Source organism: Bombina bombina, chromosome 9 (assembly GCF_027579735.1).
Source record: "Bombina bombina isolate aBomBom1 chromosome 9, aBomBom1.pri, whole genome shotgun sequence".
Lineage (NCBI taxonomy): Eukaryota > Metazoa > Chordata > Amphibia > Anura > Bombinatoridae > Bombina > Bombina bombina.
Genome location: NC_069507.1, coordinates 284,939,563 through 284,965,214, shown reverse-complemented (window position 1 = coordinate 284,965,214; position 25,652 = coordinate 284,939,563). Strand labels below are relative to the sequence as shown.

General features: G+C 48.7%; 1 protein-coding gene across 1 annotated transcript in view; it reads right to left on the bottom strand.

The window, feature by feature from the left end:
* P3H3 (prolyl 3-hydroxylase 3) overlaps positions 1-25,652 on the bottom strand; it is a 200,365-nt gene that overhangs the window by 86,288 nt on the left and 88,425 nt on the right. Inside the window, exons 8-9 of the mRNA XM_053693072.1 lie at positions 21,010-21,099; positions 7,144-7,291 (exon numbers count right to left, since the gene is read on the bottom strand). Of these exons, the coding sequence (XP_053549047.1) occupies positions 7,144-7,291; positions 21,010-21,099 (238 nt within the window). The remainder of the gene's footprint in view (positions 1-7,143; positions 7,292-21,009; positions 21,100-25,652) is intronic.

The window sequence follows — 25,652 nt, the reverse complement described above, 5'->3', positions numbered from 1 at the left end:
CACACACAGTGATACCCCCACACACACAGTGATACCCACACACACACACATAGATACCTCCCCACACACAGTGATACCCACACACACACAGTGATACCCACACACACACAGTGATACCCACGCACACAGTGATACCCACGCACAAGCATACACAATGATACCCTCACACACACAGTGATACACACACAGTGATACCCGCACAGTGATACACAGTCACACAGTGATATACACACACACAGTGATACCCACACACACAGTGATACCCACACACACACAGTGATACCCACACACACACAATGATATCCACGCACACACACGGATACCCACGCACACACACGGATACCCACGCACATACATGGATACCCACGCACAGTGATACCCACGCATACACACGGATACCCACGCACACACACGGATACCCACGCACATACATGGATACCCACGCACAGTGATACCCACGCACACACAGTGATACCCACGCACACACACACAGTGATACACACACACACAGTGATACCCACGCACAGACATACACGATACCCACGCACACACACGGATACCCACGCACACACACGGATACCCACGCACAGTGATACCCACGCACACACAGTGATACCCACGCACACACACACAGTGATACCCACGCACAGTGATACAGTCACACAGTGATACACACACACACACACACAGTGATACCCACGCACAGACATACACGATACCCACGCACACACAGTGATACCCGCACAGTGATACACTGTTATATACACACACACACAGTGATGCCTCTGCCAGACTCATCTTCCTTACACGTCGCTCTTCATCTGCTGCACCTCTCTGCCAATCCCTTCACTGGCTCCCTCTTGCCTCTAGGATCAAACACAAAATTCTCACTCTGACATACAAAGCCCTCAACTGCACTGCTCCCCCCTACATCTCAGACCTTGTCTCCAGATACTCTCCCTTCCGTCCCCTTCGCTCTGCTCACGACACACACAGTGATACCCACACACACACAGTGATACCCACGCACATAGTGATACCCACTCACACACAGTGATACCCACGCACAAGCATACACAATGATACCCTCACACACATAGTGATACCCACGCACAGACATACACAGTGATACCCTCACACACACAGTGATACCCACACACAGACATACACAGTGATACCCTCACACACACAGTGATACCCACGCACAAGCATACACAATGATACCCTCACACACATAGTGATACCCACGCACAGACATACACAGTGATACCCTCACACACACAGTGATACCCACACACACAGTGATACCCGCACAGTGATACCCACACACAGACACACACAGTAATACCCACGCACACACACTGATACCCACTCACACACACAGTAATACCCACGCACACACAGTGATACCCACTCACACACACAGTAATACCCACGCACACACAGTGATACCCACGCACACAGTGATACCCACACACACAGCGATACCCACAAACACAGTGATACCCACACACACAGCGATACCCACAAACACAGTGATACCCACGCACAGACATACACAGTGATACCCGCACAGTGATACAGTCACACAGTGATATACACACACACACACACACACACCAGTGATACCCACACACAGTGAAACCCACAAACACACATACACAAAGTGATACACAAACACACACAGTGATACCCACACTGATACACACACACTGATACACAGTGATGCACACACACCGTGATACCCATGCACACACATACAGTTATACCCACACACACACACACATACAGTTATACCCACACACACACACACAGTCACAATGATACCCACGCACAGACAGTGATACCCACGCATAGACATACACGATACCCACGCACACACAGTGATACACACACACAGTGATACCCCCCCACACACAGTGATACCCACACACACACAGTGATACCCACGCACAAGCATACACAATGATACCCTCACACACACAGTGATACCCACGCACAGACATACACAGTGATACCCTCACACACACAGTGATACACACACACACACACACACACAGTGATACCCATACACACACACACAGTGATACACACACACACACAGTGATACCCATACACACACACACAGTGATACACACACACACACACACACACTGTGATACCCACACACACAATGATACCCATGCACACACAATGATACCCACGCACACACGATACCCACGCACACACACTGATACCCACGCACAAACATGGATACCCACGCACAAACATGGATACCCACGCACAGTGATACCCACGCACAGTGATACCCACGCACACACAGTGATATACACACACACACCAGTGATACCCACACACAGTGAAACCCACGAACACACATACACACAGTGATACCCACAGTGATACCCACACACTGATACACAGTGATGCACACACACCGTGATACCCACGCACACACAGACAGTGATACCCACACACAGACATACACGATACCCACGCACACACAGTGATACACACACACCGTGATACCCACGCACACACAGACAGTGATACCCACACAGACAGTGATACCCACGCACAGACATACACGATACCCACGCACACACAGTGATACACACACACAGTGATACCCGCACAGTGATACACTGTTATATACACACACACACAGTGATGCCTTTGCCAGACTCATCTTCCTTACACGTCGCTCTTCATCTGCCGCACCTCTCTGCCAATCCCTTCACTGGCTCCCTCTTGCCTCTAGGATCAAACACAAAATTCTCACTCTGACATACAAAGCCCTCAACTGCACTGCTCCCCCCTACATCTCAGACCTTGTCTCCAGATACTCTCCCTCCCGTCCCCTTCGCTCTGCTCACGACACACACAGTGATACCCACGCACAAGCATACACAATGATACCCTCACACACACAGTGATACCCATGCACACACACAGTGATACCCACACACAGACATACACAGTGATACTCTCACACACACAGTGATACCCACACACAGACATACACAGTGATACTCTCACACACACAGTAATACCCACGCACACACACTGATACCCACTCACACACACAGTAATACCCACGCACACACAGTGATACCCACTCACACACACAGTAATACCCACGCACACACAGTGATACCCACGCACACAGTGATACCCACACACACAGCGATACCCACAAACACAGTGATACCCACACACACAGCGATACCCACAAACACAGTGATACCCACGCACAGACATACACAGTGATACCCGCACAGTGATACAGTCACACAGTGATATACACACACACACACACACACACCAGTGATACCCACACACAGTGAAACCCACAAACACACATACACAAAGTGATACACAAACACACACAGTGATACCCACACTGATACACACACACTGATACACAGTGATGCACACACACCGTGATACCCATGCACACACATACAGTTATACCCACACACACACACACATACAGTTATACCCACACACACACACACACAGTCACAATGATACCCACGCACAGACAGTGATACCCACGCATAGACATACACGATACCCACGCACACACAGTGATACACACACACAGTGATACCCCCCCACACACAGTGATACCCACACACACACAGTGATACCCACGCACAAGCATACACAATGATACCCTCACACACACAGTGATACCCACGCACAGACATACACAGTGATACCCTCACACACACAGTGATACACACACACACACACACACAGTGATACCCATACACACACACACAGTGATACACACACACACACACAGTGATACCCATACACACACACACAGTGATACACACACACACACACACACTGTGATACCCACACACACACACAATGATACCCATGCACACACAATGATACCCACGCACACACGATACCCACGCACACACACTGATACCCACGCACACACACTGATACCCACGCACAAACATGGATACCCACGCACAAACATGGATACCCACGCACAAACATGGATACCCACGCACAGTGATACCCACGCACAGTGATACCCACGCACACACAGTGATATACACACACACACCAGTGATACCCACACACAGTGAAACCCACGAACACACATACACACAGTGATACCCACAGTGATACCCACACACTGATACACAGTGATGCACACACACCGTGATACCCACGCACACACAGACAGTGATACCCACACACAGACATACACGATACCCACGCACACACAGTGATACACACACACCGTGATACCCACGCACACACAGACAGTGATACCCACACAGACAGTGATACCCACGCACACACAGTGATACACACACACAGTGATACCCGCACAGTGATACACTGTTATATACACACACACACAGTGATGCCTTTGCCAGACTCATCTTCCTTACACGTCGCTCTTCATCTGCCGCACCTCTCTGCCAATCCCTTCACTGGCTCCCTCTTGCCTCTAGGATCAAACACAAAATTCTCACTCTGACATACAAAGCCCTCAACTGCACTGCTCCCCCCTACATCTCAGACCTTGTCTCCAGATACTCTCCCTCCCGTCCCCTTCGCTCTGCTCACGACACACACAGTGATACCCACGCACAAGCATACACAATGATACCCTCACACACACAGTGATACCCATGCACACACACAGTGATACCCACACACAGACATACACAGTGATACTCTCACACACACAGTGATACACACACACAGTGATACCCGCACAGTGATACACAGTCACACAGTGATATACACACACACACAGTGATACCCACGCACAGACATACACAGTGATACCCTCAAACACACAGTGATACCCACGCACAGACATACACAGTGATACCCTCAAACACACAGTGATACACACACACAGTGATACCCACACACACACACAGTGATACCCACACACATACATGGATACCCACGCACAGTGATACCCACACACAGACATACACTTATACCCACGCACAGACAGTGATACCCACACACAGTGATACCCACGCACACAGTGATACCCACAAACACACAGCGATACCCACGCACACACAGTGATACCCACGCACAGACATACACAGTGATACCCACAAACACAGTGATACCCGCACAGTGATATACACACACACCAGTGATACCCACACACAGTGAAACCCACAAACACACATACACACAGTGATACCCACACTGATACACACACACTGATACACAGTGATGCACACACCGTGATACCCATGCACACACACACACAGTCACAATGATACCCACGCACAGACATACACGATACCCACGCACACACAGTGATACACACACACAGTGATGCCTTTGCCAGACTCATCTTCCTTACACGTCGCTCTTCATCTGCTGCAACTCTCTGCCAACCCATTCACTGGCTTCCTCTTGCCTCTAGGATTAAACACAGAGTGATACACACACGCACACGTACACAGTGATACACACGCACACAGTGATACACACGCACACGTACACAGTGACACACACGTACACAGTGATACAAACCCACACACGAAATGAATGACACACACGTACACAGTGATACACACCCACAGTGATACACAAAAACACTGAAATGTACACACACAGAGAAACTAAAACACAGACAACGTGATACACACTCCCCTACATAATGCAACACGCACACAGATATACACAGTGATATGCACGTACAAAGTAATACACAGACACAATGATACCCTCACACACACAGTGATACCCACACACACACACAGAGATACCCATGCACACAGTGATACCCACGCACACAGTGATACCCACGCACAGACATACACAATGATACCCACGCACAGTGATACCCACACACAGACATACACTGATACCCACGCACACACACACAGACAGTGATACCCACGCACAGACATACACAAGGATACCCACGCACAGTGATACCCACACACAGACATACATTGATACCCACGCACACACACACAGCGATACCCACACACAGACATACACTGACATACACTGATACCCACGCACAGACATACACTGATACCCACACACACACACACACAGACAGTGATACCCACACACAGACATACACAATGATACCCACGCACAGACATACACAATAATACCCACGGACAGACATACACAATGATACCCACGCACAGACATACACAATGATACCCACGGACAGACATACACAATGATACCCACGCACAGTGATACCCACACACAGACATACACTGATACCCACGCACACACACACAGTGATACCCACACACAGACATACACTGATACCCACGCACACACAGACAGTGATACCCACGCACAGACATACACAGTGATACCCTCACACACACAGTGATACACACACAGTGATATACACACACACACCATTGATACCCACGAACACACATACACAGTGATACCCACACGCAAAGTGATACCCACGCTCAGTGATACCCACACACAGACATAAACTGAGTGATACGTACACAGTGATACACACGCACACAGTGATACACACGCACACGTACACAGTGATACACACGCACACAGTGATACACACATACACAGTGATACACACGAACACGAACAGAATGACACACATGTACACAGTGATACACAAAAACACTGAAATGTACACACACAGAGAAACTAAAACACAGACAACGTGATACACAATCCCCTACATATTGCAACACGCACACAGATATACACAGTGATATGCACGTACAAAGTAATACACAGACACGTATAGTGATACAGACACCCTGATACACACATACACACACCCCTACATAATGAACCATGCCCACAGTAATACAGAGATACACATTCACATACACACAGGTACAGTTATACACAAGCACACATACACGTGCACAGTTATAAACACACAGTGATACACGCAGACATGTATACAGAGATACACACACAGTTATACATACATGCACATAGTGATACATACAGACATAGTGATGTACACACACACAATCATGGAATGATGCACACTTAAACAACCATACTTACATACACACAGTCCTAGACACGCACACATTCACTCACACATACCAACACACAGGTGTGCAATAAAAAAAAATAGTTTAACTACACAAATGATAATGCTTGTACCTTCAATAGCTGAACGACACACAAGTTGTGCGTATGAGAAGTGCAGCATTGGCGTGCCAAAGTAAGACTGCGCCAGAACACGTGATCTCTCACTGGCGTGATAATACAGCTGTGCGTGTGATGGATCCACTGCTCCTAAAGCAGCCAACTGCACAAAAAATACCACAATAAGACCCTGGTGGAAAAAACACCTGTTCTGCCTGTGAATGGGTTGATAATGAGCTTACAGCTTACTGACGTCTGAGAGGGAAACCTCTTACTTAGGAGGAACTTACTGCACTTGTGATCCTCAAATATAGTGATGACATACTGCAAAGGCTTGTTTAGTGAGCCGTTAGTGCCAGTAGGGCAGTGTGTTTAGTGAGCCGTTAGTGCCAGTAGGGCAGTGTGTTTAGTGAGCCGTTAGTGCCAGGTGATAATATGCCGTGCCAGTAGGGCAGTGTGTTTAGTGAGCCGTTAGTGCCAGTAGGGCAGTGTGTTTAGTGAGCTGTTAGTGCCAGGTGATATCCCGTGCCAGTAGAGCAGTGTGTTTAGTGAGCTGTTAGTGCCAGGTGATAATATGCTGTGCCAGTAGAGCAGTGTGTTTAGTGAGCTGTTAGTGCCAGGTGATAATATGCCGTGCCAGTAGGACAGTGTGTTTAGTAAGCCTTTAGTGCCAGGTGATAATATGCCGTGCCAGTAGGGCAGTGTATTTAGTGAGCCGTTAGTGCCAGTAGGGCAGTGTGTTTAGTGAGCCGTTAGTGCCAGGTGATAATATGCCATGCCAGTATGGCAGTGTGTTTAGTGAGCTGTTAGTGCCAGGTGATAATATGCCGTGCCAGTAGGGCAGTGTGTTTAGTGAGCCGTTAGTGCCAGGTGATAATATGCTGTGCCAGTAGGGCAGTGTGTTTAGTGAGCCGTTAGTGCCAGGTGATAATATGCTGTGCCAGTAGGGCAGTGTGTTTAGTGAGCTGTTAGTGCCAGGTGATAATATGCCATGCCAGTATGGCAGTGTGTTTAGTGAGCCGTTAGTGCCAGGTGATAATATGCCGTGCCAGTAGGGCAGTGTGTTTAGTGAGCCGTTAGTGCCAGGTGATAATATGCTGTGCCAGTAGGGCAGTGTGTTTAGTGAGCAGTTAGTGCCAGGTGATAATATGCCGTGCCAGTAGGGCAGTGTGTTTAGTGAGCCGTTAGTGCCAGTAGGGCAGTGTGTTTAGTGAGCCGTTAGTGCCAGTAGGGCAGAGTGTTTAGTGAGCCGTTAGTGCCAGTAGGGCAGTGTGTTTAGTGAGCCGTTAGTGCCAGTAGGGCAGTGTGTTTAGTGAGCCGTTAGTGCCAGTAGGGCAGTGAGCTTAGTGAGCCGTTAGTGCCAGTAGGGCAGTGTGCTTAGTGAGCCGTTAGTGCCAGTAGGGCAGTGTGTTTAGTGAGCTGTTAGTGCCAGGTGATAATATGCTGTGCCAGTAGGGCAGTGTGTTTAGTGAGCCGTTAGTGCCAGGTGATAATATGGCGTGCCAGTAGGGCAGTGTGTTTAGTGAGCTGTTAGTGCCAGGTGATAATATGCTGTGCCAGTAGGGCAGTGTGTTTAGTGAGCCGTTAGTGCCAGGTGATAATATGCCGTGCCAGTAGGGCAGTGTGTTTAGTGAGCCGTTAGTGCCAGGTGATAATATGCCGTGCCAGTAGGGCAGTGTGTTTAGTGACCCGTTAGTGCCAGTAGGGCAGTGTGTTTAGTGAGCTGTTAGTGCCAGGTGATAATATGCCGTGCCAGTAGGACAGTGTGTTTAGTGAGCCTTTAGTGCCAGGTGATAATATGCCGTGCCAGTAGGGCAGTGTATTTAGTGAGCCGTTAGTGCCAGTAGGGCAGTGTGTTTAGTGAGCTGTTAGTGCCAGGTGATAATATGCTGTGCCAGTAGGGCAGTGTGTTTAGTGAGCCGTTAGTGCCAGGTGATAATATGCCGTGCCAGTAGGGCAGTGTGTTTAGTGAGCCGTTAGTGCCAGTAGGGCAGTGTGTTTAGTGAGCTGTTAGTGCCAGGTGATAATATGCCGTGCCAGTAGGGCAGTGTGTTTAGTGAGCCGTTAGTGCCAGGTGATAATATGCCGTGCCAGTAGCGCAGTGTATTTAGTGAGCCGTTAGTGCCAGTAGGGCAGTGTGTTTAGTGAGCCGTTAGTGCCAGTAGGGCAGTGTGTTTAGTGAGCTGTTAGTGCCAGGTGATATCCCGTGCCAGTAGGGCAGTGTGTTTAGTGAGCCGTTAGTGCCAGGTGATAATATGCCGTGCCAGTAGCACAGTGTGTTTAGTGAGCCGTTAGTGCCAGGTGATATCCCGTGCCAGTAGGGCAGTGTGTTTAGTGAGCCGTTAGTGCCAGGTGATAATATGCTGTGCCAGTAGGGCAGTGTGTTTAGTGAGCCGTTAGTGCCAGGTGATAATATGCTGTGCCAGTAGGGTAGTGTGTTTAGTGAGCCGTTAGTGCCAGGTGATAATATGTCGTGCCAGTAGGGCAGTGTGTTTAGTGAGCTGTTAGTGCCAGGTGATAATATGCTGTGCCAGTAGGGCAGTGTGTTTAGTGAGCTGTTAGTGCCAGGTGATAATATGCCGTGCCAGTAGGGCAGTGTGTTTAGTGAGCCGTTAGTGCCAGGTGATAATATGCCGTGCCAGTAGGGCAGTGTGTTTAGTGAGCCGTTAGTACCAGGTGATAATATGCCGTGCCAGTAGGGCAGTGTGTTTAGTGAGCCGTTAGTGCCAGTAGGGCAGTGTGTTTAGTGAGCTGTTAGTGCCAGGTGATAATATGCTGTGCCAGTAGGGCAGTGTGTTTAGTGAGCCGTTAGTGCCAGGTGATAATATGCCGTGCCAGTAGGGCAGTGTATTTAGTGAGCCGTTAGTGCCAGTAGGGCAGTGTGTTTAGTGAGCTGTTAGTGCCAGGTGATATCCCGTGCCAGTAGGGCAGTGTGTTTAGTGAGCCGTTAGTGCCAGGTGATAATATGCCGTGCCAGTAGGGCAGTGTGTTTAGTGAGCCGTTAGTGCCAGGTGATATCCCGTGCCAGTAGGGCAGTGTGTTTAGTGAGCCGTTAGTGCCAGGTGATAATATGCTGTGCCAGTAGGGCAGTGTGTTTAGTGAGCCGTTAGTGCCAGGTGATAATATGCTGTGCCAGTAGGGTAGTGTGTTTAGTGAGCCGTTAGTGCCAGGTGATAATATGCCGTGCCAGTAGGGCAGTGTGTTTAGTGAGCCGTTAGTGCCAGGTGATAATATGCCGTGCCAGTAGGGTAGTGTGTTTAGTGAGCCGTTAGTGCCAGGTGATAATATGCCGTGCCAGTAGGGCAGTGTGTTTAGTGAGCCGTTAGTGCCAGGTGATAATATGCCGTGCCAGTAGGGTAGTGTGTTTAGTGAGCCGTTAGTGCCAGGTGATAATATGCCGTGCCAGTAGGGCAGTGTGTTTAGTGACCCGTTAGTGCCAGGTGATAATATGCTGTGCCAGTAGGGCAGTGTGTTTAGTGAGCCGTTAGTGCCAGGTGATAATATGCCGTGCCAGTAGGGCAGTGTGTTTAGTGAGCCGTTAGTGCCAGGTGATAATATGCCGTGCCAGTAGGGCAGTGTGTTTAGTGAGCTGTTAGTGCCAGGTGATAATATGCTGTGCCAGTAGGGCAGTGTGTTTAGTGAGCTGTTAGTGCCAGGTGATATCCCGTGCCAGTATGGCAGTGTGTTTAGTGAGCCGTTAGTGCCAGGTGATAATATGCCGTGCCAGTAGGGCAGTGTGTTTAGTGAGCCGTTAGTGCCAGGTGATATCCCGTGCCAGTAGGGCAGTGTGTTTAGTGAGCCGTTAGTGCCAGGTGATAATATGCTGTGCCAGTAGGGTAGTGTGTTTAGTGAGCCGTTAGTGCCAGGTGATAATATGCCGTGCCAGTAGGTCAGTGTGTTTAGTGAGCCGTTAGTGCCAGGTGATAATATGCTGTGCCAGTAGGGTAGTGTGTTTAGTGAGCCGTTAGTGCCAGGTGATAATATGCTGTGCCAGTAGGGCAGTGTGTTTAGTGAGCTGTTAGTGCCAGGTGATATCCCGTGCCAGTATGGCAGTGTGTTTAGTGAGCCGTTAGTGCCAGGTGATAATATGCCGTGCCAGTAGGGCAGTGTGTTTAGTGAGCCGTTAGTGCCAGGTGATATCCCGTGCCAGTAGGGCAGTGTGTTTAGTGAGCCGTTAGTGCCAGGTGATAATATGCTGTGCCAGTAGGGTAGTGTGTTTAGTGAGCCGTTAGTGCCAGGTGATAATATGCCGTGCCAGTAGGTCAGTGTGTTTAGTGAGCCGTTAGTGCCAGGTGATAATATGCCGTGCCAGTAGGGCAGTGTGTTTAGTGAGCCGTTAGTGCCAGGTGATAATATGCCGTGCCAGTAGGGCAGTGTGTTTAGTGAGCCGTTAGTGCCAGTAGGGCAGTGTGTTTAGTGAGCTGTTAGTGCCAGGTGATAATATGCTGTGCCAGTAGGGCAGTGTGTTTAGTGAGCTGTTAGTGCCAGGTGATAATATGCCGTGCCAGTAGGGCAGTGTGTTTAGTGAGCCGTTAGTGCCAGTAGGGCAGTGTGTTTAGTGAGCTGTTAGTGCCAGGTGATAATATGCTGTGCCAGTAGGGCAGTGTGTTTAGTGAGCTGTTAGTGCCAGGTGATAATATGCCGTGCCAGTAGGGCAGTGTGTTTAGTGAGCCGTTAGTGCCAGGTGATAATATGCCGTGCCAGTAGGGCAGTGTATTTAGTGAGCCGTTAGTGCCAGTAGGGCAGTGTGTTTAGTGAGCCGTTAGTGCCAGTAGGGCAGTGTGTTTAGTGAGCTGTTAGTGCCAGGTGATATCCCGTGCCAGTAGGGCAGTGTGTTTAGTGAGCCGTTAGTGCCAGGTGATATCCCGTGCCAGTAGGGCAGTGTGTTTAGTGAGCTGTTAGTGCCAGGTGATAATATGCCGTGCCAGTAGGACAGTGTGTTTAGTGAGCCTTTAGTGCCAGGTGATAATATGCCGTGCCAGTAGGACAGTGTGTTTAGTGAGCCGTTAGTGCCAGGTGATAATATGCCGTGCCAGTAGGGCAGTGTGTTTAGTGAGCCGTTAGTGCCAGGTGATAATATGCCGTGCCAGTAGGGCAGTGTGTTTAGTGAGCCGTTAGTGCCAGGTGATAATATGCTGTGCCAGTAGGGCAGTGTGTTTAGTGAGCAGTTAGTGCCAGGTGATAATATGCCGTGCCAGTAGGGCAGTGTGTTTAGTGAGCCGTTAGTGCCAGTAGGGCAGTGTGTTTAGTGAGCTGTTAGTGCCAGGTGATAATATGCCGTGCCAGTAGCGCAGTGTATTTAGTGAGCCGTTAGTGCCAGTAGGGCAGTGTGTTTAGTGAGCCGTTAGTGCCAGGTGATAATATGCCGTGCCAGTAGCACAGTGTGTTTAGTGAGCCGTTAGTGCCAGGTGATATCCCGTGCCAGTAGGGCAGTGTGTTTAGTGAGCCGTTAGTGCCAGGTGATAATATGCTGTGCCAGTAGGGCAGTGTGTTTAGTGAGCCGTTAGTGCCAGGTGATAATATGCTGTGCCAGTAGGGTAGTGTGTTTAGTGAGCCGTTAGTGCCAGGTGATAATATGCCGTGCCAGTAGGGCAGTGTGTTTAGTGAGCCGTTAGTGCCAGGTGATAATATGTCGTGCCAGTAGGGCAGTGTGTTTAGTGAGCTGTTAGTGCCAGGTGATAATATGCTGTGCCAGTAGGGCAGTGTGTTTAGTGAGCTGTTAGTGCCAGGTGATAATATGCCGTGCCAGTAGGGCAGTGTGTTTAGTGAGCCGTTAGTGCCAGGTGATAATATGCCGTGCCAGTAGGGCAGTGTGTTTAGTGAGCCGTTAGTACCAGGTGATAATATGCCGTGCCAGTAGGGCAGTGTGTTTAGTGAGCCGTTAGTGCCAGTAGGGCAGTGTGTTTAGTGAGCTGTTAGTGCCAGGTGATAATATGCTGTGCCAGTAGGGCAGTGTGTTTAGTGAGCTGTTAGTGCCAGGTGATAATATGCCGTGCCAGTAGGGCAGTGTGTTTAGTGAGCCGTTAGTGCCAGGTGATAATATGCCGTGCCAGTAGGGCAGTGTATTTAGTGAGCCGTTAGTGCCAGTAGGGCAGTGTGTTTAGTGAGCCGTTAGTGCCAGTAGGGCAGTGTGTTTAGTGAGCTGTTAGTGCCAGGTGATATCCCGTGCCAGTAGGGCAGTGTGTTTAGTGAGCCGTTAGTGCCAGGTGATAATATGCCGTGCCAGTAGGGCAGTGTGTTTAGTGAGCCGTTAGTGCCAGGTGATATCCCGTGCCAGTAGGGCAGTGTGTTTAGTGAGCCGTTAGTGCCAGGTGATAATATGCTGTGCCAGTAGGGCAGTGTGTTTAGTGAGCCGTTAGTGCCAGGTGATAATATGCTGTGCCAGTAGGGTAGTGTGTTTAGTGAGCCGTTAGTGCCAGGTGATAATATGCCGTGCCAGTAGGGCAGTGTGTTTAGTGAGCCGTTAGTGCCAGGTGATAATATGCTGTGCCAGTAGGGTAGTGTGTTTAGTGAGCCGTTAGTGCCAGGTGATAATATGCCGTGCCAGTAGGGCAGTGTGTTTAGTGAGCCGTTAGTGCCAGGTGATAATATGCCGTGCCAGTAGGGTAGTGTGTTTAGTGAGCCGTTAGTGCCAGGTGATAATATGCCGTGCCAGTAGGGCAGTGTGTTTAGTGAGCCGTTAGTGCCAGGTGATAATATGCCGTGCCAGTAGGGTAGTGTGTTTAGTGAGCCGTTAGTGCCAGGTGATAATATGCCGTGCCAGTAGGGCAGTGTGTTTAGTGAGCCGTTAGTGCCAGGTGATAATATGCCGTGCCAGTAGGGCAGTGTGTTTAGTGAGCCGTTAGTGCCAGGTGATAATATGCCATGCCAGTAGGGCAGTGTGTTTAGTGAGCTGTTAGTGCCAGGTGATAATATGCTGTGCCAGTAGGGCAGTGTGTTTAGTGAGCTGTTAGTGCCAGGTGATATCCCGTGCCAGTATGGCAGTGTGTTTAGTGAGCCGTTAGTGCCAGGTGATAATATGCCGTGCCAGTAGGGCAGTGTGTTTAGTGAGCCGTTAGTGCCAGGTGATATCCCGTGCCAGTAGGGCAGTGTGTTTAGTGAGCCGTTAGTGCCAGGTGATAATATGCTGTGCCAGTAGGGTAGTGTGTTTAGTGAGCCGTTAGTGCCAGGTGATAATATGCCGTGCCAGTAGGGCAGTGTGTTTAGTGAGCCGTTAGTGCCAGGTGATAATATGCCGTGCCAGTAGGGCAGTGTGTTTAGTGAGCCGTTAGTGCCAGGTGATAATATGCCGTGCCAGTAGGGCAGTGTGTTTAGTGAGCCGTTAGTGCCAGGTGATAATATGCCGTGCCAGTAGGGCAGTGTGTTTAGTGAGCCGTTAGTGCCAGTAGGGCAGTGTGTTTAGTGAGCTGTTAGTGCCAGGTGATAATATGCTGTGCCAGTAGGGCAGTGTGTTTAGTGAGCTGTTAGTGCCAGGTGATAATATGCCGTGCCAGTAGGGCAGTGTGTTTAGTGAGCCGTTAGTGCGAGGTGATAATATGCCGTGCCAGTAGGGCAGTGTATTTAGTGAGCCGTTAGTGCCAGTAGGGCAGTGTGTTTAGTGAGCCGTTAGTGCCAGTAGGGCAGTGTGTTTAGTGAGCTGTTAGTGCCAGGTGATATCCCGTGCCAGTAGGGCAGTGTGTTTAGTGAGCCGTTAGTGCCAGGTGATAATATGCTGTGCCAGTAGGGCAGTGTGTTTAGTGAGCCGTTAGTGCCAGGTGATAATATGCTGTGCCAGTAGGGCAGTGTGTTTAGTGAGCCGTTAGTGCCAGGTGATAATATGCCGTGCCAGTAGGGTAGTGTGTTTAGTGAGCCGTTAGTGCCAGGTGATAATATGCCGTGCCAGTAGGGCAGTGTGTTTAGTGAGCCGTTAGTGCCAGGTGATAATATGCCGTGCCAGTAGGGCAGTGTGTTTAGTGAGCCGTTAGTGCCAGGTGATAATATGCCGTGCCAGTAGGGCAGTGTGTTTAGTGAGCTGTTAGTGCCAGGTGATAATATGCTGTGCCAGTAGGGCAGTGTGTTTAGTGAGCTGTTAGTGCCAGGTGATAATATGCTGTGCCAGTAGGGCAGTGTGTTTAGTGAGCTGTTAGTGCCAGGTGATAATATGCTGTGCCAGTAGGGCAGTGTGTTTAGTGAGCTGTTAGTGCCAGGTGATAATATGCAGTGCCAGTAGGGCAGTGTGTTTAGTGAGCCGTTAGTGCCAGGTGATAATATGCCGTGCCAGTAGGGCAGTGTGTTTAGTGAGCCGTTAGTGCCAGGTGATAATATGCCATGCCAGTAGGGCACTGTGTTTAGTGAGCTGTTAGTGCCAGGTGATAATATGCCGTGCCAGTAGGGCAGTGTGTTTAGTGAGCCGTTAGTGCCAGGTGATAATATGCCGTGCCAGTAGGGCAGTGTGTTTAGTGAGCTGTTAGTGCCAGGTGATAATATGCTGTGCCAGTAGGGCAGTGTGTTTAGTGAGCTGTTAGTGCCAGGTGATAATATGCCGTGCCAGTAGGGCAGTGTGTTTAGTGAGCCGTTAGTGCCAGGTGATAATATGCCGTGCCAGTAGGGCAGTGTGTTTAGTGAGCCGTTAGTGCCAGGTGATAATATGCCGTGCCAGTAGGGCAGTGTGTTTAGTGAGCCGTTAGTGCCAGTAGGGCAGTGTGTTAGTCTTGATCCCAGAGAGTAAGGAACAACTGTTGAAGAAGAATAGAAAGAGGGCGCCACAATAGCGTGATATCGTCTGGAATGCAGGTATAGATAAAAGTAGATATTATGCTTACCAGATGGTGTGGCACTGTACTGTGACCAGTGCAAGAGAGCAGGCTAGCACTTAACAGTGGCTAGTACACTGTAGGAGTCAGGCTCCAAAGGCACTTGCTCTGGTTGCAACTTGGTGTTTATCTCCTGGTGTCTGGACTTCAGGTGCTGCAAAGGAGTGATCTTGTGTGTGTTGTTCAGTGGGTATATATGAACCACAACACAGACAACTTCAAATAAAAAAGACTTTTAATATTTTATGACGCGTTTCTCAACCTACAAGGGTTGTTTCATCAGATAAAAAAAGTTTCACTTTTTTTATCTGATGAAACAACCCTTGTAGGTTGAGAAACGCGTCATAAAATATTAAAAGTCTTTTTTATTTGAAGTTGTCTGTGTTGTGGTTCATATATACCCACTGAACAACACACACAAGATCACTCCTTTGCAGCACCTGAAGTCCAGACACCAGGAGATAAACACCAAGTTGCAACCAGAGCAAGTGCCTTTGGAGCCTGACTCCTACAGTGTACTAGCCACTGTTAAGTGCTAGCCTGCTCTCTTGCACTGGTCACAGTACAGTGCCACACCATCTGGTAAGCATAATATCTACTTTTATCTATACCTGCATTCCAGTAGGGAAGTGTGTTTAGTGAGCCGTTAGTGCCAGTAGGGCAGTGTGTTTAGTGAGCTGTTAGTGCCAGGTGATAATATGCTGTGCCAGTAGGGCAGTGTGTTTAGTGAGCTGTTAGTGCCAGGTGATAATATGCCGTGCCAGTAGGGCAGTGTGTTTAGTGAGCCGTTAGTGCCAGTAGGGCAGTGTGTTTAGTGAGCCGTTAGTGCCAGGTGATAATATGCCGTGCCAGTAGGGCAGTGTGTTTAGTGAGCCGTTAGTGCCAGTAGGGCAGTGTGTTTAGTGAGCTGTTAGTGCCAGGTGATAATATGCCGTGCCAGTAGGGCAGTGTGTTTAGTGAGCTGCTAGTGCCAGGTGATAATATGCCGTGCCAGTAGGGCAGTGTGTTTAGTGAGCTGCTAGTGCCAGGTGATAATATGCCGTGCCAGTAGGGCAGTGTGTTTAGTGAGCCGTTAGTGCCAGGTGATAATATGCCGTGCCAGTAGGGCAGTGTGTTTAGTGAGCTGTTAGTGCCAGGTGATAATATGCTGTGCCAGTAGGGCAGTGTGTTTAGTGAGCCGTTAGTGCCAGGTGATAATATGCCGTGCCAGTAGGGAAGTGTGTTTAGTGAGCCGTTAGTGCCAGTAGGGCAGTGTGTTTAGTGAGCTGTTAGTGCCAGGTGATAATATGCTGTGCCAGTAGGGCAGTGTGTTTAGTGAGCTGTTAGTGCCAGGTGATAATATGCCGTGCCAGTAGGGCAGTGTGTTTAGTGAGCCGTTAGTGCCAGTAGGGCAGTGTGTTTAGTGAGCCGTTAGTGCCAGGTGATAATATGCCGTGCCAGTAGGGCAGTGTGTTTAGTGAGCCGTTAGTGCCAGTAGGGCAGTGTGTTTAGTGAGCTGTTAGTGCCAGGTGTTAATATGCCGTGCCAGTAGGGCAGTGTGTTTAGTGAGCGGTTAGTGCCAGGTGATAATATGCCGTGCCAGTAGGGCAGTGTGTTTAGTGAGCTGTTAGTGCCAGGTGATATCCCGTGCCAGTAGGGCAGTGTGTTTAGTGAGCCGTTAGTGCCAGGTGATAATATGCCGTGCCAGTAGGGCAGTGTGTTTAGTGAGCCGTTAGTGCCAGGTGATAATATGCTGTGCCAGTAGGGCAGTGTGTTTAGTGAGCTGTTAGTGCCAGGTGATAATATGCTGTGCCAGTAGGGCAGTGTGTTTAGTGAGCCGTTAGTGCCAGGTGATAATATGCCGTGCCAGTAGGGCAGTGTGTTTAGTGAGCCGTTAGTGCCAGTAGGGCAGTGTGTTTAGTGAGCTGTTAGTGCCAGGTGATAATATGCAGTGCCAGTAGGGCAGTGTGTTTAGTGAGCTGTTAGTGCCAGGTGATAATATGCCATGCCAGTAGGGCAGTGTGTTTAGTGAGCCGTTAGTGCCAGGTGATAATATGCCGTGCCAGTAGGGCAGTGTATTTAGTGAGCCGTTAGTGCCAGTAGGGCAGTGTGTTTGGTGAGCTGTTAGTGCCAGGTGATAATATGCCGTGCCAGTAGGGCAGTGTGTTTAGTGAGCCGTTAGTGCCAGTAGGGCAGTGTGTTTAGTGAGCCGTTAGTGCCAGTAGGGCAGTGTGTTTAGTGAGCCGTTAGTGCCAGGTGATAATATGCCGTGCCAGTAGGGCAGTGTGTTTAGTGAGCTGTTAGTGCCAGGTGATAATATGCTGTGCCAGTAGGGCAGTGTAATTAGTGAGCTCTTAGTGCCAGGTGATAATATGCCGTTCCAGTAGGGCAGTGTGTTTAGTGAGCTGTTAGTGCCAGGTGATATGCTGTGCCAGTAGGGCAGTGTGTTTAGTGAGCTGTTAGTGCCAGGTGATAATATGCCGTGCCAGTAGGGCAGTGTGTTTAGTGAGCTGTTAGTGCCAGGTGATATACTGTGCCAGTAGGGCAGTGTGTTTAGTGAGCTGTTAGTGCCAGGTGATAATATGCCGTGCCAGTAGGGCAGTGTGTTTAGTGAGCCGTTAGTGCCAGTAGGGCAGTGTGTTTAGTGAGCTGTTAGTGCCAGGTGATATCCCGTGCCAGTAGAGCAGTGTGTTTAGTGAGCTGTTAGTGCCAGGTGATAATATCCCGTGCCAGTAGGGCAGTGTGTTTAGTGAGCTGTTAGTGCCAGGTGATAATATGCCGTGCCAGTAGGGCAGTGTGTTTAGTGAGCTGTTAGTGCCAGGTGATATACCGTGCCAGTAGGGCAGTGTGTTTAGTGAGCTGTTAGTGCCAGGTGATAATATGCCGTGCCAGTAGGGCAGTGTGTTTAGTGAGCCGTTAGTGCCAGTAGGGCAGTGTGTTTAGTGAGCTGTTAGTGCCAGGTGATAATATGCCGTGCCAGTAGGGCAGTGTGTTTAGTGAGCCGTTAGTGCCAGTAGGGCAGTGTGTTTAGTGAGCCGTTAGTGCCAGGTGATAATATGCCGTGCCAGTAGGGCAGTGTGTTTAGTGAGCCGTTAGTGCCAGGTGATAATATGCTGTGCCAGTAGGGCAGTGTGTTTAGTGAGCCGTTAGTGCCAGGTGATAATATGCTGTGCCAGTAGGGCAGTGTGTTTAGTGAGCTGTTAGTGCCAGGTGATAATATGCTGTGCCAGTAGGGCAGTGTGTTTAGTGAGCCGTTAGTGCCAGGTGATAATATGCCGTGCCAGTAGAGCAGTGTGTTTAGTGAGCCGTTAGTGCCAGGTGATAATATGCCGTGCCAGTAGGGCAGTGTGTTTAGTGAGCTGTTAGTGCCAGGTGATAATATGCTGTGCCAGTAGGGCAGTGTGTTTAGTGAGCCGTTAGTGCCAGGTGATAATATGCCGTGCCAGTAGGGCAGTGTGTTTAGTGAGCCGTTAGTGCCAGGTGATAATATGCCGTGCCAGTAGGGCAGTGTGTTTAGTGAGCTGTTAGTGCCAGGTGATAATATGCTGTGCCAGTAGGGCAGTGTGTTTAGTGAGCCGTTAGTGCCAGGTGATAATATGCCGTGCCAGTAGGGCACTGTGTTTAGTGAGCTGTTAGTGCCAGGTGATAACATGCCGTGCCAGTAGGGCACTGTGTTTAGTGAGCTGTTAGTGCCAGGTGATAACATGCCGTGCCAGTAGGGCAGTGTGTTTAGTGAGCTGTTAGTGCCAGGTGATAATATGCCGTGCCAGTTGGGCAGTGTGTTTAGTGAGCTGTTAGCGCCAGGTGATATGCCGTGCCAGTAGGGCAGTGTGTTTAGTGAGCCGTTAGTGCCAGGTGATAATATGCCGTGCCAGTAGGGCACTGTGTTTAGTGAGCTGTTAGTGCCAGGTGATAACATGCCGTGCCAGTAGGGCACTGTGTTTAGTGAGCTGTTAGTGCCAGGTGATAACATGCCGTGCCAGTAGGGCAGTGTGTTTAGTGAGCTGTTAGTGCCAGGTGATAATATGCCGTGCCAGTTGGGCAGTGTGTTTAGTGAGCTGTTAGCGCCAGGTGATATGCCGTGCCAGTAGGGCAGTGTGTTTAGTAAGCCGTTAGTGCCAGGTGATATGCCATACAGTAGTGTACAGGTGTGCGTGGTGCTATGTATTAGTAGTGTATAGGTGTGCCTGGTGCTGTGTACAGGTGTGTGTGGTGCTATGTATTATTAGTGCATAGGAGTGCCTGGTGCTGTGTATTAGTAGTGCATAGGTGTGCCAGGTGCGGTGTACAGGTGTGCCTGGTGCTGTGTATTAGTAGTGCATATGTGTGCCTGGTGCGGTGTACAGGTTTGCCTGGTGCTGTGTATTAGTAGTGCATAGGTTTGTCTGGTGCTGTGTACAGGTGTGCCTGGTGCTGTGTATTAGTAGTGTATAGATGTGCCTGCTGCGGTGTACAGGTGTACGTGGTGCTGTGTATTAATCATGTATAGGTGTGCCTGGTGCTGTGTATTAGTAGTGCATAGGTGTGTCTGGTGCGGTGTACAGATGTGCCTGGTGCTGTGTATAGGTGTGCCTGGTGCTGTGTACAGGTGTGCCTGGTGCTGTGTATTAGTAGTGCATAGGTTTGTCTGGTGCTGTGTACAGGTGTGCCTGGTGCTGTGTATTAGTAGTGTATAGATGTGCCTGCTGCGGTGTACAGGTGTACGTGGTGCTGTGTATTAATCATGTATAGGTGTGCCTGGTGCTGTGTATTAGTAGTGCATAGGTGTGTCTGGTGCGGTGTACAGATGTGCCTGGTGCTGTGTACAGATGTGCCTGGTGCTGTGTACAGGTGTGCCTGGTGCTGTGTACAGGTGTGCCTGGTGCTGTGTACAGGTGTGCCTGGTGCTGTGTATTAGTAGTGCTTATGTGTGCCTGGTGCTATGTACAGGTGTGCCTGGTGCTGTCTATTATTAGTGCATAGGTGTGCCTGGTGCTGTGTACAGGTGTGCCTGGTGCTGTGTATTAGTGGTGCATAGGTGTGTCTGGTGGTGTACAGGTGTGCCTGGTGCTGTGTATTAGTGGTGCATAGGTGTGTCTGGTGGTGTATAGGTGTGCCTGGTGCTGTGTACCTTTAGTGACTGCAGTACACTCAGGCTCTGCATCCTCTCGTGGGGAGTGTGAGGTGAACGTCTTGCCTTGAACCCAGATCCTTCGGCCATCTAGAGAGGGGACAAGTGAGAAAGACAAGTTGTCACACACTTCAGGCTCTCTCCCCCTGTATTACTGGTCTACATCCCCTAACTCGCATAAACCCCCTGGTCCCCACAGACTTTACAAGTGAAGAAAATGTATCTAAAACAAACTAGAGGCACCAAAAAAATAACTAAAAACAAAATTTATGCTTACCTGATAAATGTATTTCTTTTTTGACACGATGAGTCCACGGATCATCTTAATTACTAATGGGATATTCACCTCCTGGTCAGCAGGAGACGGCAAAGAGCACCACAGCAGAGCTGTTAAATAGCTCCTCCCTTCCATTCCAGTCATTCGACGAAGTTAAGGAAAGAAAGGAAAAGCCAAGGTGCAGAGGTGTCTGAAGTTTATAATAACCAACAACCTGTCTTGCAAGAACAGGGCGGGCCGTGGACTCATCGTGTCAAAGAAATACATTTATCAGGTAAGCATAAATTTTGTTTTCTTTTTTAAGACACAATGAGTCCACGGATCATCTTAATTACTAATGGGATCCAATACCCAAGCTAGAGGACACAGATGATACGGGAGGGACAAGACAGGGAACCTAAATGGAAGGCACCACTGCTTAAAGAACCTTTCTCCCAAAAGAAGCCTCAGCCGAGGCAAAAGTATCAAATTTGTAAAACTTTGAAAAAGTGTGAAGAGAGGACCAAGTCGCAGCCTTGCAAATCTGTTCCACAGAAGCTTCATTTTTGAATGCCCATGAGGAAGCAACAGCCCTCGTGAAATGAGCCGTAACTCTCTCTGGAGGTTGCTGTCCAGCAGTCTCATATGCGTAACGTATGATACTCTTCAGCCAAAAAGAAAGAGAAGTAGCCGTAGCTTTCTGACCCTTACGTTTTCCCAAGAAAACTACAAACAAAGCAGACGACTGACTAAAATCCTTAGTCGCCTGCAGGTAAAACTTTAAAGCACGAACTACGTCCAAATTGTGCAAAAGACGCTCCTTATGAGAAGTAGGATTAGGACACAAGGAAGGAACAACAATCTCTTGATTAATGTTCCTATCAGAAACAACCTTAGGAAGAAAACCTAACTTAGTACGTAGAACTACCTTATCTGAATGAAAAATAAGATAAGAATACTGCAATGCCAAGAGTTCCAAGACTCTACGAGCAGAGGAGATAGCAACAAAAAATAAAAAACTTTTCATGATAACAACTTAACATCTAAGGAATGCATAGGCTCAAACGGAGGCCGCTGCAGAACGTTGATAACTAAATTCAGACTCCATGGAGGAGTAACTGGTTTGAACACAGGCTTGATCCTGACAAAATGATTGTACATCTGGGACATCCGCCAGACGTTTGTGTAACAAAATAGATAAGGCCGAGATCTGACCCTTTAGTGAACTCGTCGATAAACCTTTCTCCAAATTCTAGGAATCCTATCTCTACTCCATGAGTAGCCCTTAGATTCACACCAGTAGAGATATTTATGCCAAATCTTATGGTAAATTCTTCTAGTAACAGGCTTACGAGCCTGAATCATAGTCTCTATAACAGAATCAGAAAATCCTCGCTTGGATAAAATTAAGCGTTCAATCTCCAAGCAGTCAGCTTCAGAGAAACTAGATTTGGGTGAAGGAAGGGCCCCTGAATCAGAAGGTCCTTCCTCAACGGAAGTCTCCAAGGTGGAAGAGATGTCATCTCCACCAGATCTGCATACCAAATCCTGCGAGGCCAGGCCAGTGCTATGAGGATCACCGAGGCCCTTTCCTGTTTGATTTGAGCAATTACTCGAGGAAGAAGAGCAAACTGAGGAAACAGGTATGCTAGATTGAAGGTCCAAGGGGCCGCCAAAGCATCTATCAGTTCCGCCTGGGGGTCCCTGGATCTTGACCCGTACCTCTGGAGCTTGGCATTCTGTCGAGATGCCATGAGATCTAATTCCGGCTGACCCCACTTGAGAATCAGGCTGGCAAATACTTCCAGATGGAGTTCCCACTCCACCGGATGAAAGGTCTGTCTGCTCAGGAAGTCCGCCTCCCAGTTGTCCTCCGCCCACTGAATTATTCTGGTTACCTCTGTCATCGCTAAGGAACTCCTCGTTCCTCCCTGATGATTGATGTAAACCACTGTAGTTATGTTGTCCGACTGAAACCTGATAAACTGGACCGAGGCTAACTGGGGCCAGGCCAGAAGAGCATTAAAGATCGCTCTCAGCTCCAGAATGTTTATAGGAAGAACAGACTCTGACTAAGTCCAAACTCCGAGCCTTTAGTGAGCCCCAGACTGCTCCCCACCCTAGAAGGCTGGCGTCCGTTTGTCACGATCACCCAGGATGGTCTGCGGAAACAGGTTTCCTGGGATATTTTATTTAGAGACAACCACCATTGAAGAGAATCCCTTGTCTCCTGATCTAGTAATATTTGAGGAGACAAATCTGCATAGTCTCCGTTCAATTGCCTGAGCATGCTTAATTGTAGAGGTCTGAGATGGAACCGAGCAAACAGGATGATGTCCATTGCCGCCACCATCAGCCCAATTACCTCCATGCACTGAGCCACTGAAGGCCAAGCAGTGTACTGAAGGACTAGACAAGTATTGGTAATCATTGATCTCCTGACTTCTGTCAGAAAAATCTTCATTGATAGGGAATCTATTATGGTTCCCAAGAAAGTTACCCTTGTATTTGGGACTAGGGAACTCTTTTCCAAATTTACCTTCCACCCGTGAGATCGCAGGAAGGATAGCACCATCTCCGTATGGGACTTTGCTTGATGCAAGGAGGGCGCCTGGACTAGGATGTCGTTCAGATAGGGCGCCACCGCAATGCCTCTTAACCGAAGAACTGCCAACAGTGATCCTAGAACCTTTGTGAAGATTCTGGGAGCTGTGGCAAGACTGAAAGGAAGAGCCATGAACTGGAAGTGTTTGTCCAGAAAGGCAAATCTTAGGAACATGTGATGATCCTTGTGAATGGGGACATACAGGTATGCATCCTTTAAATTCACTGTTGTCATAAATTGACCCTCTTGGATTAATCGAATAATGGAACGAATAGTTTCTATCTTGAAAGACGGTACTCTGAGAAATTTGTTTAGACTCTTGAGATCTAAAATTGGTCTGAAGGTTCCTTCTTTTTTGGGAACCACAAAGAGATTGGAGTAAAACCCCTGACCCTGTTCCTGAATTGGAACTGGGACAATCACTCCCAGATCTGAGAGGTCTTTTACACAATGCAAGAACGCCTCTCTTTTTGTCTGGTCTGCAGATAATCTTGAAAGTAGAAACCTGCCTCTGGGACGAAAACGTTTGAACTCCAGTATGTATCCCTGGGACACAATTTCTACTGCCCAGGGATACTGAACATCTCGAACCCAAGCCTGAGAGAAAAAGGAAAGTCTGCCCCCTACAAGATCTGGTACCGGATCGGGGGCATGACCTTCATGCTGTCTTTGATTCAACAGCAGGCTTTTTGGATTGTTTACCCTTATTCCAAGATTGACTTGGTCTCCATGCAGGTTTGGGCTGTTCCTGCTTGGCGGTGGTAGAGGAAAAATTTCCCTTGAAATTTCAAATGGAACGAAAATTACTCTGACGTCCTTTTTGCTTGTTTCTTTTATCCTGAGGGAGAAGATGGCCCTTACCTCCCGAGATATCAGAGATAATTTCCGCTAGGCCAGGTCCAAACAAGGTCTTCCCCTTGTAAGGGATAGCCAGAAGCTTAGACTTTGATGACACATCCGCAGACCAAGGCTTCAACCATAAAGCTCTGCAAGCTAAAATAGAGAAACCTGATATCTTAGCTCCCAGTTTAATAATCTGAAGGGAAGCATCCATAATAAAGGCATTGGCAAGCTTCAGAGCCTTTATCCTGTCCTGAATCTCTTCCAAGGAAGTCTCAGTCCTGAGAGACTCAGACAGAGCATCAAACAAATAGGCCGCCGCCGCGCTAGTGACGGTAGCAATGCACGTAGCTGGCTGCTATTGCAGACTCTGGTGAACATAAATCTTTTTAAGTAGACCCTCTAACTTCTAATCCATAGGGTCCTTGAAAGCACAACTATCCTTTATGGGAATAGTAGTTCTCTTGGCTAGGGTGGAAACTGCCCCTTCCACCTTAGGAACTGTTTGCCAAGTCTCCTTAAAAGAGTCCACTACAGGGAGTGCAGAATTATTAGGCAAATGAGTATTTTGACCACATCATCCTCTTTATGCATGTTGTCTTACTCCAAGCTGTATAGGCTCGAAAGCCTACTACCAATTAAGCATATTAGGTGATGTGCATCTCTGTAATGAGAAGGGGTGTGGTCTAATGACATCAACACCCTATATCAGGTGTGCATAATTATTAGGCAACTTCCTTTCCTTTGGCAAAATGGGTCAAAAGAAGGACTTGACAGGCTCAGAAAAGTCAAAAATAGTGAGATATCTTGCAGAGGGATGCAGCACTCTTAAAATTGCAAAGCTTCTGAAGCGTGATCATCGAACAATCAAGCGTTTCATTCAAAATAGTCAACAGGGTCGCAAGAAGCGTGTGGAAAAACCAAGGCGCAAAATAACTGCCC